General features: G+C 39.5%; 1 protein-coding gene across 20 annotated transcripts in view; it reads left to right on the top strand.

The window, feature by feature from the left end:
* Nucleotides 1–17,638, top strand: part of DTNA (dystrobrevin alpha) — a 225,294-nt gene that overhangs the window by 115,849 nt on the left and 91,807 nt on the right. For all 20 annotated transcript variants that reach the window (XM_083823444.1, XM_083823445.1, XM_083823459.1 and 17 more), the window contains 2 exons: nt 9,524–9,591; nt 14,716–14,796. In XM_083823444.1, coding sequence (XP_083679570.1) covers nt 9,525–9,591; nt 14,716–14,796 — 148 coding nt within the window. In that variant the 5' untranslated portion in view covers nt 9,524. Of the gene's footprint in view, nt 1–9,523; nt 9,592–14,715; nt 14,797–17,638 lie in introns of those variants that run through there.

The raw sequence follows: 17,638 nt of genomic DNA, 5'->3' as shown, positions 1-17,638 counted from the left end.
TTTGTATATACAACAGTAACTTGAATTTAGCAGGGTCCAAGCAGTGTCAATGTGCATATCTGAGAAGAACAAACAGGATCAGTAATCATACGAAGCAAGGTATTTCTGCTGTGTCCGCTTACAGGCATCACCAGCCATTAGCTTTGCCTTCAATATTTCAAACGTTAGATCTGTGTTCTGGCTTAGTGTATAAGACTATTTGCTACATAATTATATTGTATTTCATTTTCTTCTGTACACTATCGTAATAATGATATTGCCTAATAAAATAATGTCAGATTTTAATTAGGTTAAAAGTAATTTGGTGTATTAGGTTTTTTATTTGGGAAAATAAACTAGCCGGTAGTGCATATCAAAATAGCCATTTTTTTAGTTTGCAGCAGCTTTCATTTCCTGTCATCCTGTACCTGTTGAAATAAGGGTTGTTGTGTGGTTGGGTTTTTTTGTTAATTAAGTTATTACAGCCCCTCAGCACCTTACATCTAACACTTTTATTTTGTAGTGAGGATGTAAGATGCCTGATTTACCATTTATTAAATGCATAGTTTTGCAAAAATTCCCACTCCTAATAAATAGCCACACGTTATTAATCACTGAAATGAGTTAACCAGGCTAATGTGAAAAAGTATGGTAATGCTGCATGTGAGTAGTTCAGCAACTGCAGGCCTGAACTTGCTGGGAGGCAAAGACAGAATACATTTGCATCAAAGGCAGTTTTGTAACATAAGAGCTTATGCTAGCCTTCCGTGGTGGGATACTTGAGGAATAACCAGTGGTGTATGAACTGACAGAAAATGTAGGTCTCCTCTGCAGTTCACTTTTACGGGAGTGTCCTGAACAGGATCTCAACATACAGCCAAATAATGAAGAGGAGAGGATGAAAGACAGAAAGATTCTTGTGGTTTTTACCCTCTTAATTCTCTTAAATTCTTTGATCCCTTGTGTTTTCTAAGTGACCTCAGTACTCTGTAAAGTTCTACATATATGTGGACATACGTTCTCAGTTATGCAGAGGATGTATGAGAGTTCACATTCATCTCGATGTCACTAAAGCCCATCTCGTAGTGGAATTCTGCCTTCTCCATGTGCCATTTCCAAGTGCATTCCTTCTTCTATTCATTGTTTGTGTTGTGTCTTTTTGTGTAAGGTGTTTATTAAGGACAGAATAGAAAAATCTTCGAGCCAGTTCAGCAGTCCATTCCTTTTCAGCTAATACTCAGACAGCACAATGGAGTTCAAGCATATCCTTTAAGTCTAATGGGTGTATAAAGGGTTTGCTGAATAAGGACGTATTAAAGGCAGCTTTTGTTGAACTGGAGCCTATCTGAGTTTGCCTTTCCTTTGTGTTCATTGTTAGAAGACTCCCAAATGTTTGTATTTGGCTGTAATTTCTGGTCACTTACATTTTTACAAATTTAGATGCCTCATTGCTTGGATTTTTTCCTGCTTTTTCTTCTCTTATCACGTGGTACTGCCAACCTAGCTGTTATGTCTCTATTGGATATAGCAATTGTATTGCTGTACGGCTGGTGTGATCATTCATGGGTGTGCAGGCAGGTACAGAATGAGAATACAGAGACACTGATATCGATCATTATGACTTTGGACAGTTAGTATCTTAACTGAATATCTTGAGGACTGAACTGTTGTAGCTAAGGCTGCCAAATGAAATCATTTGAACAATACATATGGCACTTATTTTCCCACCACAAACTTATAATAAGACTTAGACAGGTGTCCTTAATTGTGATCTGGCACTTGAAAACAGAATTAAAAGCAGAATTAAAAGCTGAAAACAGAATTTAAAAGTTGGTGTCTGCTTTAGTCTTCAGCTGAATACAGAATACAGCTACCAAAAGGATGAAGTTGTACTTTTACCCAAGTCATCAGGCTGCTCACAGAAGGGATATGGCCAAGTAAAAAGGAGAAAATCTCCTGTTTCCTTATTCCTTGACAATAACTAATTGCTAAAATGCCTTCTTCAGATATTGATTAGATCAGCCTGTATGTTGCTGTTACTTGCATTAAAGATCTATACTTATCCCCAAAATGCTCATAAGTTCAATAACTGCCATCCTAGTGCTATTCTTCTCTTCTAGTGCCTGCTATCACTGAACTTAAGACAAATTAGCAGCTACCACTATGAAGGAATATATGTGACCATTTTCATCAGTGCCTCATCATTCTTTCATTTGTAATTTGTTTTCCACCTTTCCCCAAATTAGTTCTTGAGGGACTTGGATTTCCATGGGAATGGTTTTAAAGAATCTTTTTTCTTAGCTATAATTCTTAGCTTTTTAGATAAAACTCAGAATATGTTTTCATGAACCAATTTGTTACAATGTTTCAGAAAACTAAAAAGTAGAAAAAGTCCAAAGGGGCCTATTTCGTGCATAAAGACGAAAAAGTTTAAATTCTTCTTGGATCTCAATTGAATAATGGAAAACTCTTCTTAGCTGATAAGGTCGTTTCATCTTGTCTAAATCAATGGCTATTCAATTAATAGTTTGGATGCTGAAACTATTGATCAGATAAGGTGACAGAAGCCAGCAGCTCCCTTATTAACTAATTTGTTTGACTACTCAACAATACTTTCAGTGAAAGATTTTCCCAGTGCACGCAAAGGAGCTCAATAATTTCAACTGCCTGGGAATGTATCTTCTCCCACAGCTACCATTTGGTTTATTTAGATGTTTTTGTAATTCAAAGGAGATGAAAGTACCCACTGTCCTACAGCAAATAATCATCAAATCCCTATTTACAAAAACTGACAACTTGTATTATTAAAATTGGCAGAAGCCAGGAAATGCTTCCCAACACAATTGTATCACTGACAGCTTACTCAAATGAATTTGGGTTTAATTATGCCAGCACAAGAAGAACTGAAAGAAACCTTTGACTAAGTAGGAGTTTAATTATATGTGAAATCCTGCAACCTCCTTTGTGCCTCTACAACGGCAAATGAAAGACCTGAGAGAAGACCAGAGTACCAAAGTATCAGATATCAATTACACGCTTCCTGTGATAAAGTCCTTCTAACTTTTTACGCCCTGAGTTTCATTAAGGTTTTCTCTACAAATTATTCTTTGCCTAAGCAACTGAAAGAAACAGAATCACAAATTAGAGTGGTTAGAGGTAATCAATACTTTATTGATCCTGTTTTTTTTTTAGTAAAATAGTATAAAAACATATGTTGAATGAAAAACTACATTTTGGGTGAAATCCAGGTCCGTGATGAGGGCATGGCAAAGCTCCTGTAACAGATTAACACATCAGACAAGCAGATTTGGTACTGAATATTGTTGACTTTTGCGTCTGAGTTTTGGAGGGTTTGTTCTTTTTCTGGAATGTTTTTAGTATAACAAAAAAAGACATGACTGTTAGCGGAAGTTATTTCTGACAAGTCCTCGGCTGTACAAAGGCTCTGAAACATCGTGGAGTATAAAGAAAATCAATACCTGCTTTATTTGTTCTAAAATATTTCATGAAACTCAGACTAAATGTGATTTAAAGGTAGCATTTCAATGGGACTTTGACGAGCTGTATTTAAATCTGCACCATTTAGCTACAATCAATCGTTACTCTTTATCAGAACTATTTTATCAGAAGTGATGTCAATGAAGTACTGGAGAAAAAAAAATTGGAGCTGACTAAAATTATTTTATTGGATCATTTTATACTCTCAGAGGGTCAAAACGTATTTGAAGCATTGAACACTGGTTTTCCTGCAGTGTTTCATCCAATGGATCAGTTTCTTATAGTGCCAGGAAGGCTGACTATAAAAGCACATGGTTGGAAAAATGCATCTGAGCAATTCATGCAAGGCAGTTTTATAAAGTTTCACATATTTGTTGTAAGTCTCAAGTATTGTTTTTGTCAAGTGTCTTTCATGTCTGGAGTTGTAAGATTCTCTGTTACATGAGAGAACTCCTCCTCCTTAGTTTTGCAGAGAAAAGCTGAAAGCTATACAAGCACACATAGATAGCAGAAAAATAATGGTTTTAGGATATATTCTGGCCTAATTAATAACTATTTGAATTCTTAAACTTGACAATGCCTGGTGCGCGTGGAAAATGAATGACTGGTGGTTCGCTCGTTCCCTGAAGTGAATTGTCAGTCCTGACATCCTCTGTTAAGATTCTCATTCTGTACAGTATTAAATATGAAATTAGTGTGCTTTGACTCTCATGTTTTCTATCTCCGAATTGTTCTTTTTTGCCTGAGCATCAAACTTTCCCCAATCAAATCTTTCTTTACCATTAAATTTTCCCCAATTCATTTCTCAGACCTCCCAAATAAGATTTGCATGACACTCAAACTTCTTTGAATACTGGATGTTACGAAAATGAGTTGCAGTGGCTGCCTTATAGGACATTTTTGACAGTTTCCTACTAAGGATACGGAGATCCAAAAGGGGAACTGATGAAAAATTTTTGGAAATTTTTTTCTTAAAAACGAGAGACACATTTTGCTGAAAGAATACATCAAGAGAGATTTTTTTGAGGGGGTAATATTAAAATTGCAAAAATATGACAAAATTAAGAAGAGGTGGATTTGCTGAGACTCAAGTTGAAAGTAAGCTTAGCAACAGCTTTTATTTTACTTCTTCACTGTAAAAGCTCATCTAGATAAAATACAAACAAGTACTGTAAGTGCAATGCAATTATACCTAGCCTCAGGAAAAAGCAGTGAACAATTTTATTATAGTGCCAAAGATTAGTCCTGGAATGTAAAGCTGAGAGATGCCTATTATGGATCTGCTTCATTAAAAGATGTGAAACAAGACATTCATAAGGCACCAATAAATCCATTAAGGGGAAGAGGGCTCAGAAATGGCCTTCCATGATTCTAGTTATTAACTTCAAGGATTGCTGAGGTTGGGAACTTGGCAAATACAGTTTTAGTTAGCACTCACAGTCCCTTTTAACCCTCTATTCTCTGGTCCAAATTCACTTTGAAATAAGCAGCTATAGCTCTGCTTTAGTTGGCTGAGCAGCACCCACCTACCAGGGCTGAATTTGGAGAATATGGAAGAGGGAAAAACTATGGGTTTGAAATCTTCTCTTTCATATTACATGACTTCTGCATGAACAGTGCTTCAAACCCAGCTATCGACTAGAGCTTTTGAGTTCCTCATCAAATCACTGAAAGCTAGACCCCAGCAGGCTCTTTCATTTCCAGGCATCAAAATTTCTGGAGCTGATAATGCCTGAAAAGGAATAGCGGCACTCTGATAAAACTGTCCCAAGCAATGGCAGACAAGAAGCCTGTGCTACTGAAAGATGTTACTATTGTCTAGTCAAACCTGGGTTTAAATTTCGACCAGCTGCATAGGAAATAGCATCTGATTTGTCAGTAGCATGAAGATCAACCACAGAGAAACCTGCACATTTCTCTGCATCCTAATTCCTCCAACTCTCAAAGATACCAGGGCAAATATCTAAATTGAAGTCTTCTGAAATTTCATGGTAGGAAAAGAAATAGTTGTTTAGATTGGGAGTTGAAAATTTCCACAGCAGGGAAATACAGGCTGCTTAGATAAAGGATGCTCGAGCCTTATTGATAGTTTACCAAATTCCAGAAGTGATCTTGGGATACTCACTGTTGATTTTACCAGTTCTTCTGGAGCAAAACTTCCAACTAGAATTTGCATCCCAGAACATTCCCAGGCGCTTCAGAGCCGCAGTGAGCACATTTGGACAAGACTCAGGCAGACAGAAGTGTTTTTCTTTTTCCTCTGTGCCAGCTGCAATGGGAAGAGCAACTTCTATGCAGTCTGCAAGGCGGGCAGGAATGTCACTGGTCAGGATTCGGAGCCTCTTGTGTCAAAGATGTAAAAATGTGCAGCTGCGTCACAGTCATCACGTGGGACTTTGTAAATTTTCCATGCCACAATTAATCAATTTCAGCATACGATTTTCCTCGCTGGCACACTTCCTGACTCCCCGTGGCACTTCATCTGTCACAGATGAACAAGATGGGGATTTGTCGAAGTGTTAATGGGGTGGCTTTTCTCAGAGTCGTCAAACTGAGCACGTATGTGTGTGTCACATTAGTAATTTTTGACAGTTTCCTATTAAGTTTACAGAACACTCAAGTAGGGAGCTCCTTCTCCAGGTAAACAGGCGGTTACCTCTTTTTGTGTTTTGGAGCTAATGATTTAGTGGTAGCAGGCGTTGCTTTTACCAAGCACGGGCAGTAGCTCAAGAACTAGAAATAACACTAATTACAAGGGGGATGATTAAAACAGAGGTTACTAAAATAAGCTATTTATCCTAGATACACTAAAGCAAGAAAAAACACTTATGTGAGACAGAAGTTATTATATTATTCGTAAATCAAAGCGGCACAAAGGAAAGAAAAATAAGGCATGTAGTTCTCACCTTATGCGTTTAAACTATTCCCTCCCAGATTTTATAAACAAATAAAGTATACTAAAAAATGAGCCAGCTATGCTTCTGATACATGACAAGCATGAAGATGGAATTGCACATGAAACGGCTCAAATCAGACTAAGCTATTTGTTTATTGATTGTTTTCCCTCAAGCTCTGCTGATGTTATAAAAGATTTCAGCTCAAAGCACCAGTGGACGTGAAACATTCACGGTATCTTTTTCAGAGGCTGGAAACCTTATGTTTGGAATGATTTCTGCTCTAGAATGTCTGTAATATAGTGAAGCCTTAATACCTTGCTAATCAGTACATTACTAATTAGCCCATGACAAGAATTTTAATTAGATGCACAGTAGGTGTTCTCCCTACCTGCAGTGGAGGAGTTATTTCCTGGGAGAAAAGTGAAGGGAAACAGATAGTGGAAGGGATCAAGAGAAGACAAATATGTCTTTTCTACTCTGGGAAGAGTATACATGAATTAATATTTTTAAAAATTATGTCTCTGATAATTTATTCTGTTTTGTAAAGTATAATAAAATTCGCTTTGTGGTTTGCTTTTTTTCCCTGTAGAACAAAAAGTACTTTTTTTCTGTGAATTGACATCTGTTGTAAGCCAAATGAGAAATATCGGAACATGATTATAGTCAGTTATGCTCATGGCCAGCCCCAAGGACTGAACTGAGAACATTGCCACCTCAAAGTACAAGTCTTTGTACTCTGAGTTTAAGAGCTGAGCTGCGTATCTGCGAGCTGGAGCAAGGAGGTATTCAAAAAATGTGTAGATGTGGTGCTTAGGGACATAGGTTAGCGGTAGACTTGGCAGTGCTAGGTTAACGGTTGGACCAGATTGTCTTGGAGGTCTTTTCCAACCTAAGTGGTCCCATGATTCTGTCATTCTAAGGTTAACAAGCTTAAAAAGGGAAATGCACAAAACCCATGACCATCGTCATTAGCTGAGCAGTGGCTCGGGTGCATTCTAGAGTTAAAAATGTGTAAGAAAAGCTTGGAAGGTAAAGATGAATGAGTTCCTATCAATGGGAACTCAAAAATTATTGAGCAACATTGTCTGTCTTTCTTTTTATTTCTATCCGGAAAAGATGCAAAGAAGGGATAGAGGATACTTCCAAAAATACTGCCACCACTGATGTTCTCATTAGCTTAATGGCATATATGCTGTTGCAGAGAACTTCAGGATTGTCATTTGGGATGAAGGTTTTAAAATCTGAAAAATATCTACTGCAGTGAGAGTCTTTCAAAGTTATTTGTATTTATCTACACATAACTCAGGCTTCCATAGGGAGGCCGTTGTGAACAACCCTACAAATAATAAAAGTTAACCTAAAACTGTATTTGCTGTGAAGTATTCACTCAACTGTCCTGCCTGATAAAAGATGCTCTTTTCAAATGGCTTTATTAACCCAGCTGTCGTAGGAGAGCTGGTGGTTTTCCACAGCAAATTTGTCTACTGCTGTAAGTTCAGTTAGAAGGAGAAAGGGGTGGGAGATTCGAGCTGGGGTTAGTGGGATTACCTATTTTTTCATCTTTTATGGGCGGAGAATTAAGGCTGATGCAGGGACAAACAACATTCCTATTTAGGATGCAGGCTGGGGATCTTAAGGTATATCTCATTTTGCAGATAGATGTGAGCCTTCCCTGACACTTCTCCACCAGCAAGACGTGAACGAGCTTCAGATCAGGGGCTGCGTGGCCACCTCAGTAAAGCTCTGTATTGAAAGCTGTTATCTCTGCAGAAGGGCAGGATATATTAGCTGCAGCTTAATGCCATGCTACACACATCCGTATCACTCCCAGCCAAATTAGAGCATGAGTGAACTTGAATATACCTGCAAACACGCTGCAGCCGTACCCTTTGTCCTCCTCCTAGTGGGGCTGCTGCTCACATCACAAAACGTCCACTGTAAATAGCACTTTAGTGGAGCCTTTATCAGTACTCTGAGAACTGAATAGACTATTTGGAAAAGACAGCTATAATGTAGCAGCACTTCATTTGAACAGTGCATTATGGAAGAAAAAAAAAAATCAAAAAACTCTTATGTGATTGCCTTCCTTTCTCCAAGAAGTAAAAGGAAACTGGTCTTCCATCCTGAGCCCTTTGGTGGGCAGATGGTAGCCTTCAGCATCCAATACTTTCATCCTTCCTATTAAATACATGTGTGGGTTTGCTACTGAAGACAGTGGTATATTTCGGATTGTGTTTCTCTACAGAGTATCTCTTTTTTTATCCCAGGTGGCCCAATGTTATCTCACACAATCTAGTTGAGATAAGGGTGTAGATTAAAATGCAGGTCAGAAGCCCTAACCGGGCTTGGCAGGGAGGGAAAGATTTTGGTTTGCTAGAGTAATTATCCATAGGAAGTGGTGAAGCTGACACTGGTTTCATTTTTTGAGTGCTGCTAAAGGCGTTTGTCTTTATTCTGGAGGCTTTAGTCTTTTCCAGTTTGAATGCTGGCTGTGAAGGAAGCTGTTTATTCTCTCTCCAGAAGTAGCGCTCTTAGTAATATTCTGAAGACTTGGATATCTGAGAACTGAAGGAAAAAATATCCTTACTTCTGAGCCTTTTACTGGGACTCATTTAATCAGAACCATACTGTCTTGAATTTGAATGAATATTTGGAGTGTAGTTGCTTGAGTAAATAGAGGTGTTATATGGATTTAGTTGCTGTTGTGTTATTTTTTGTTTCTGTTTCTTCCACCCAGAACTGGCAAGAAAGGCATTTTCTAAACTATAAAATAATATCTGAATCTTTTATGATGTCTTCACTCTTATATAACTTAAACTGAAGATTCCTTATTTAAGAAAACCTAAATTGAATTTCAGAGCTTGTGTTATGTAAGTCAGTCAGTTACATCAAGCGGAAAAACGAAACATTGCCTTTGGGAGAGAGAGAGAGGGAAAACAAATGCTTGAAAGAAGAGTCTAGGGAATGGAGGACAATTTTGGGACCAGCTTCCCCCCAAACGATGCCACAGAGAGACTGGCAAAAGGCACTGGGTACATTTGGAGCACCAGTCAACCTCAAAGGTTCACCGGGATCGATTCTGGATGCTTAAACATGTATGGTCAGCCTGGGAATAATGCTCAATATTTTCACATGATTTTGTCTTCCAGAATGATTGAAGATTGCGGGAAAAGAGGAAATACCATGGCAGAAAGAAGGCAGCTGTTTGCAGAAATGCGTAAGTACTTCCTAGAAATTTCACTGTGGTAGACCATGCCAGTTGCAATGCAATGTCAGTAAAATTTATGTAAGCTTTCCATCTCAAGTAACTGATACATTTGTTTCACAGAAAGTTTAATATTGTGAGACCAAAACTACAGGAAAATGGGCTGATTTGACCAAATAGCAGGGGAAAGGGATTTTCTACGCCAGCTTATATATTTTTCTACACCATACTGAATTATGTTAATCAATGGCTTCTTGAGACAAATATGCTGAAATACACAGGTAGCAATGAAGAGGGAAAGAAGGTCTCCAAAACACTATATTTGGGGTGTGTGTTGCGGGTTGACCCCAGCCAGCTGTTAAGCACCCACCCAGGCACTTGCTCACTCCCCTCACGTCCCTGAACAGGAAGAGCAAAAGCAAAAAAACTTGTGGGTTTAGATGAAGACAGTTAAATAAGTGGAGGAAACAGGAAAAAAAATATATATATATATATATAAAAAAGTGATGCAAAGGCAGTTACTCACCGTCTCCCAAAACCAGACCAATAATCAGGCAGTTTTCAAGCAATGTCTATCTTGGAAGACAAAACTCCCCATCCTCTTCTACCTCTGGCTTTTATTGCTGAGCATGGCCCTGTATGATATGGACTACTACCCCTTTAGCCAGTTCGGGTCAGCTGTCCTTGGTGTGTCCCCTCTCAGCCTCTTGCCCACCCGAAGCCTACTCACTGTTGGGGCAGAGTGGGAAAAAGAGAACCTTGATGGTCTTCACGCACTGCTCAGTGATAGCTAAAACACTGGTGTATTATCAACACTGCTTTAACCACAAATCAAAAAGATAGCGCCACGCAGGCTGCTATGAAGAAAGCTCCATCCCAGCCAGGCCCAGTGCAGGGTCTCATATAGAACACAGCCCACTTCAGTGCATTTTTTATATTTTCTAGTGAAGCTTTTTTGGTCCCCACAGAACAGTGTGTCATCGGTGTGCTATACTAACAATCCTCCTGCTATTCTTTGGAAGTTGTCTCTTCCTTCTCTTAGAAACAAACCACCATTTTCAGGGAAGTTGTATTATGTATGAAGTTTGAGACCGTCACCTTTTTATTAGATTTACCAACGTTTTATCCATAATTAGTAAGCCTCCTATTATTTGTCCCACGCAATATAGTAAAAATGATAGAAAAAGTGATACTTTGATTTTTATGAATATTTATTTTTCAAAATATTTGACCTGGTTATCACTAGGAGCTGGTTGCCCATTCTGTTCCATTTATCAAGACTTCAGTTCTCTGAACTCAAAAGTAACAAGGCCGTAATGGAACAGGGAATTAATGGGACCAGAGCAACCATGCACACTGAAAGGCCAGGTCTGTGCTGGTGAATCAAATGTGGCAGGGACTGTTCGGTTCCCAGGGGCACCAAATGGCCTGCATCTGTGATCACGAGCTCTCCGAAATTAGGACTTCTCATTCAGCTAGCCTGTTGAGAATGTTCTTGGCCCATTCCATGATGTCCACTAGCTTTGTTGTGCTCCGTACTTCTTTCAATACCACACAAGGGTTTCTGTTGTAACTCAGATGGGTATTCCTCTTATCCCTTTGGTACAACATCTTAGACCAGTGGAAGGAAGGAATACTTTTTAGCTAGAAGGAAAAAAAAAAGAAAAAAAAAAAAGGATGATGCATTTCTCCTTTACCATAACATAGTATACTTTTAATTACAATTATACGGAGGACTTCAGCTTGTATCAGCTCAAGTCAGTGGCAAAAATACCACTAACTTCAGTCTGTTTGAAATGCATCTGAACTCCTAAACCAGGAGATAATTCCTTAAGAATTTTCAGTGGGGGTTTATGGTTTGCTCCCACAGGGTTGAAGGCTGCTTTGTTGTTCTGGGTTGTTTTGAGGGAATTAAGGCAGTGCTGGGAAAATTGACAATGAGTAGTTGGAGAATGAGGAGGGATTATTTTCCCATAGCCTACACAAATAGTTATTTTTCTTTCACATTTTAGTATTTTGACATATTTACTTGTGTCTGGTTTATCTCATATATGCCTGCCTTTCCTATTTGCCTGCCTTTGTTCCTACTACTGCTACACACGCACACAGAGAACCAGGTTCCAACCAGATAAAAAGATAGAGGGGAAAATACGTTTCTTTTGTGTGTAATAAACTAAATATGTTTTAGGCAAAGAAACGTTCACATTCATAAAATGCTCAATTTTGCATGTTGAGATACTGTGGGTATAAAGGGTGTGTTGCACTGAAACAGAAACTCATCCTATTGTCATTGAATTCAGGTCCCCTCAGCTGTGCGCAAGCCCACAAAGTCCATGCTGAACAAAAATCAGGCACTCAACATACCCTACATACCCTGGGTCATGCAAAGTTTCCTAATGTTGTGAAAAAACATAAGTTTCTGGTAGAAAGTTGAACTCCAAACCTGCCCATGTTAGATGAAAAAAGTAAATGATGTAGAGGAGTTTGCCAGTGTTTTAGGTTCTTGTGGTAATATCTGCAAGCCTGTGATTAAAACCCCACTATGTTTTTAGAAAGTGGATCGTGTTCCAGACAGCACCAGACAGCAAAAAAATCGAATTGTGCATGCCTTTGTAGGAAGCTTGTTCTGAACAAAGAGTAGATGGATTGGACTCTCACTTCAGATTTGAGGCAGCGTATGATTTCCTCTGTAATTAGAGACATTTCGTTTGACTTTTTTCTTTCCTTTTCTTCAGAAGAAGCATCTTTCTAGTTCCCAATTACAAACCTTTGTGAATTAGTATCATAACCAATATCATATTCTGTAGAGTTAAAGTTTAGATTGAATCTTATCTCTCAAGGTGCACCACTGGATGTCAAATCAGTAGGCTACCCTTAGTCGTACCTGACATGCTCATATATCCAGACTGCTCTGATGAAAAAAAATCAAAATGTACGTTATGGTAGTGCTGCCAGCACATATTACCAAGCATGAAGACAGCAGCCAAGGGCTCAATGTATCCTTTTATTATTTTTGAGAACTGCCGACAGTATTACCTAGACGAGAATATTCAAAAGAAACAGTGAAACACTGCCAGTCGGCAAAGAGAATGAGAGGCCACTGGCAATCCTGTAGGCAAGTTACAAATTCCCAGTCTCATTTGCCATGCTCAGTCCCACACATCTTTCCACATATTTTTCAGCGCTCTCCATGTAAAATGAAGTCATGTTTCTACAGAAGTTATTTGACAAATGGATCTCAGACTGTGGTAAAATGTGAATCATGATAAAATTAAGTAGTATGTTCCACAGTTTTATCAACAGAAACACCTCCTCCCAAAGTAACACAATTCAGTGTGTGCAAATAGTAGGGGAAAAAAAGCAACAGTACTGCCTACAGTTTTGTGTATTTGGAATTGATACTACAACCTAGAAAGTATAATGAGCCAGTTTCACTTTGCTTTGAACCTGTTCATCTTATTAGAATGCTGAAGTTTTATAAAGGAGCTTTGGGAGCTTTTATTAGTGTCTTTCACTGAAGTTAAGAGGGAAAAAAGTTAAGTTTGTATTACTCATTGGTCCTACTAAAAAAGGAAAGATTTGTTGTTGCAAGTGTTATCAACTCTCCTTCACCAATAAAGGAGTTTTCCAAAAGCTGTCAGTGGGGTACTAATGCAGAAGAGAAAAACTGTAATTCAGCGATAAGACTATGATGAAAAAAAATAAGGCTTTGCAGACCTGATGTGAAGTAGTTAAAGATAGCTTCTTCCAGGAACAGATGGTGTTAAGACAACCAGCTGGCAGAAGGGAGTAGCTGAGAGCCCCGGGAAGATGGTGTGGGACAATGCGGTCAGGAAAAGAGCAGAGTCTGGGGAGAAGGAAGAGTATCACTCTCATTTTCATCTCACGGGGTAGAGCACATGTGAAATATTTGGGTCCAGAGGGTGCCAGATTGTTTAAGAAAGCGTGGGTGAACGAGGCTGACATGGCCATACGTGCAGCAGTGAAGCTGAGTGGCCAGTCCAATAACATGAAGAGGAATTTTAAAGAAAGCCTTTGGGAAATGGGTGAAAGCAGAATAGGGCCATATTTCACTTGTATGGATGTGTTTCATTTGGACAGTTCCTTGAGAAGCCCTGGTTTTGTAGGTTGGTACCGTTCCTGCAGAGGAGGCTGCTCAACTGAACAGAACGGTTTTTACTCTTTTATTCTAGGGCCAACCACAATGAGAAAACAAACATGCAAAAGCTCAATTGTACATGATTCCATGAAATGTGTGGCACAATTAATAAGCAGTCTCGCATCTCATAGGCCATATTGTAGCTACGCAGCAACACTTCTTGTGTAAGACATACCAGCCAAGAAGGAGCAACATTTAAATAACAACCTACTCATCAACTTTTTGAGACTTCTGGAAAGCGTGGCGAATGATACACACCAGCAGTATGCCTGAAGACACCGTGCCAGATTCTGCCCCCCATACCGGTCCCTTTCTGCTGCTCTTTCACATGGAGTAGCTACCAGTCAGCTCCTTCCCGTATCTCCTGGACAGCTGCTCTGGAAATGCTGCCAGGTCTTTAAGCTGGAGAGGCCAGGGCCAAGCTGCGTGTGAGCCAGGGAGCTGGCTCGGAGATCTCCGCTGCAGAGAACATACCTCTGCGAAACGGAGGATGCCCCACGCTCCTTGCAGCGTTTTTGCCCCCTTCTGCAGATCGCTATCAGCCCTTTAGTTATGGCATGATATTGTTTCTAATTTGGTTTGCTGGCAATACCTTGTTCTGATCCGGCGTGTCTGCCAAAGATATTTGTTATGAGCTTTGTTGTTAAATATTAAAATTAGATGGAGGTTTTCCCTTCTGTTGGAGCCTGGCCAGTGTGTCTTTTAGCCTGCAGCTTGACCAGATTGTTCTTCAAAGTGACAGACACAGTGGGCTGACTATTCCTTGCCTTCCTTCATAAAAGTCTTTTAACACTGTAGCTCCTACTTTTCCCCATCTTTCTGCCCTCCCCTCACTGATCTCCCTGCAAAGGAGATAACCTTGAAAATAATTATACAGAGTCGGCTCCTGTGCCCTCTTTGTTCTCTGGCTTCCCCGTTATCAAAGGTACACATAGGTTATATTCCATACAAATTTTGCTGTTATTCTCTTCCACTAGGGGCTCAAGATCTGGATCGCATTCGTTTGTCCACCTACCGAACAGCGTGTAAGCTCAGATTTGTTCAGAAGAAATGCAACTGTAAGTATGTCAGCACTTCCTTCATACACTATTGCAATTAGCTGTCCGTCGCACTCCACGGTCTGTCCCTCAGATCCATCACAATAAAGAACAGTTGGATCTGGCGTGGCAAAAAAAGCCACTAACCAGAGTACCTGGGCAGATTTTAAATACTGGCTTATTTAGGTAAGGATCTTGTCACACATATGCCCATGATTCTGTCACAGAAGTGTGGGTCTTCACGCAAGCCACAGCTTTAATTAATATGTATGCTGACTACATTCTCCAATTTTCTTGTAAATCATATTTGGGAGTTCCAGCAATCCTGCAAATTAAGTGTTTTTATAGCAACTCTGTGAAGGAGAGATGGTGATTCTAGCCTATTTGGCTAGTAGCCAAATCTGTGCAACATTAGTCGGCCCCTTTTTTCCAGGAGGTCGGCTGGAGAGATCCCTTCCAAGAGGAGGAATCTGCTTGTAATCCCTGCATGTCGTTCTTCCACCTTCTAGGCTTCATTCCTGAGAAGTTTCCCGCTTAATTAGTGATCTTTTTAGCATTTCTTCTGAGATTCTGTCTGTCTTCCTTTACAGCTTCAACTTCTATGAACACATTCATGAGAAAAGCTATAAACTTTAATGGAAAAATGCATATAAAATCTGTAATGGATTGTATCATTTGTTCTCCGTCTGAAATATTGTGCAGTTACGTAGAATGGTGGGTTTGGGTTTATGTGCTTTACTGGGCCTTTCCACACTAAGTTTAATTAAAAAAAAATCCTACCCATGGGAACTCTTGTCAGCAGTAACAGGAGGGAGAGGACTAATGCAGAGAAAACAAGTTTTTTTAGTTTCCACGTTTAAACTAGAGTGATAGCTTGGCTACGCTTTGTGTTACGGGCAGTGGTAAATACATTAAGAAATGCTCAGTGTAGATAGGGATTACCCGCCTGGGACAGAGTTCCTAGTTCTGAGCCTACATCCATCTGTGTTACAGAAATATTTAATTTACGCTGTCCAAACATACTAGAGTGGCCAAGCTGTGGCAGAAGACTTTGGAGAGTATTTATTAGATAATTAGCTACAGAGTTGGTCTTTCAGTCACCTCTCCAGCACACTTCTAATATTTTTAATTTGTGTTTAGCTGAAGTAAGATTCATATCACATTGTAAGCAGGCTGCCAGACATAAAATTTAGGAGGGTTTTAGTACCTGCCCAGTAGCTGTCTTCTGCCATTCAGAAGGAAATGTATCAAAAGACACATTTATGCTACATTCAGTTGTTAATTTTATTTTTTTTTATATTTTATGCTTAAGTGGATGAAATTTCCACTTCATTTTCATAGTTATAATTCAATAACTTGAAGTGACAGAGGTATCTAATGAAGTTCATACTGATAGCAAAGTTGTAGCACTAATTACTTTGATAACTGTTAATGAAGCAAATGAAAAAAACAAACGTAAAGGTGCAATAGCCTCATTGTTGGGAGTGGCTGGCTAATTAAAAATATTGGTTGTTAATCTTAACTTTGTTCCTCATGTTTATCAAGTGGGATCTGCTTACGTGGAACTTTTCCTTCTGTTCATCATGTAGTGAACAAATGCACATGCCCTTCAGTTTGCCAGTTTGTGCCAAGTCCCTCATGGACACTGCTTGCCTTCTGGTTACCACTGATGAGCTAGGAGAATAATTTCCATTGCTCTGGAATGGGATGAGTTGCACACATCTTTTCACCATGAAGTACAGTTTTCTTCGCATTGCTTCTGTCTGACTGCTGTTCTTCCAGATGGGTTACTCTTACTAGTAGGAAGAGACGTCATTCATTTACCCGATGTGATTTCAAGCAATGGCTGTCCGATGCAGAGCTTCTAAGCAGAGAGCCACTGAACCAAGAGCTGCCCTGAAATGGTTAATATCAGACCTCCTGCTCATGTCAGTGACTCTTTTTTATTTCCTACAGAAATTGCCATTAAGCAGCACCCAATAATATGTTCAAGAGGAAAAAAAAAAAAAAAGTGACATTGGGAAAAAAACCCTTCTGCTGCATGTGAGATGTTTCATTTAGGGGAGGATATAAAAAGAAAAAGCTCTAAGGCAGTCCCACTCCACTCCCCGTGGATAGCACCTCCTGTCACTCAAGCCATGCTTTCAGCTGTGCTCTCCTGCCCTGCCTCGACCAGCTTTTCACTCACTTATGCCAGCCACGGCTCACTGGGAAAAAAATTGCTCGGAAAAAATGTATTTAAGGGGTTCTTTAAAAGAACTAATTTAATAAATTGCAGGAGCTGCTCTTGGCTGCAGGCTGGAGGTGTATGAGGATGGAAGCAAAGAGCTGCTTTGAGTGCCAGAAGTGGCTCTTCCAAGAAAAGCAGAGCAGAGGTTTTATTAACACCAGCTTTTTTACCCAAAGGTGCCCATTAGCATAGAACAGTGTGTGACAGTCCTGGGATATCAGGCAGCTACACTTATCGCAAACAATGCAATGTTTGTTTCTGCTGTCTTTAATGCAGACAGACACAGGCACATCTCCTTGCCTCCCTCTGTGAATTCTTCTCTCACTACAAAAGAGTGTTTTGCTGAAACCTTCATCAGAAGAGTGGGTTTTTCTGGTGAGGTAAGCGCTGTGTAACGGGCGAAGATGCGCTGACAGTCTAAGGGCTGTTCTCTCTTGCAGTATCTCTCCTTAAACTAGTTAGACTATGTGGCCAAAATTATAGGGGAGGTGACAATTCACCACCATTTACCAGAATGCCACTACATACGTTGTGCTCTGAATACTAACACTTGTTGATCAACTTAATTGCAGTATTGAATTATTTCATTTTCACAATAGGAAGATAACTAAAGATACATAGCAAACATTCTTC

This window comes from Anser anser (assembly GCF_964211835.1).
Source record: "Anser anser genome assembly, chromosome: 2".
In the NCBI taxonomy this organism is placed as follows: domain Eukaryota; kingdom Metazoa; phylum Chordata; class Aves; order Anseriformes; family Anatidae; genus Anser; species Anser anser.
The sequence above is the reverse complement of the archived record's forward strand: the minus strand, read 5'-3'. Positions and strand labels throughout refer to the sequence as shown.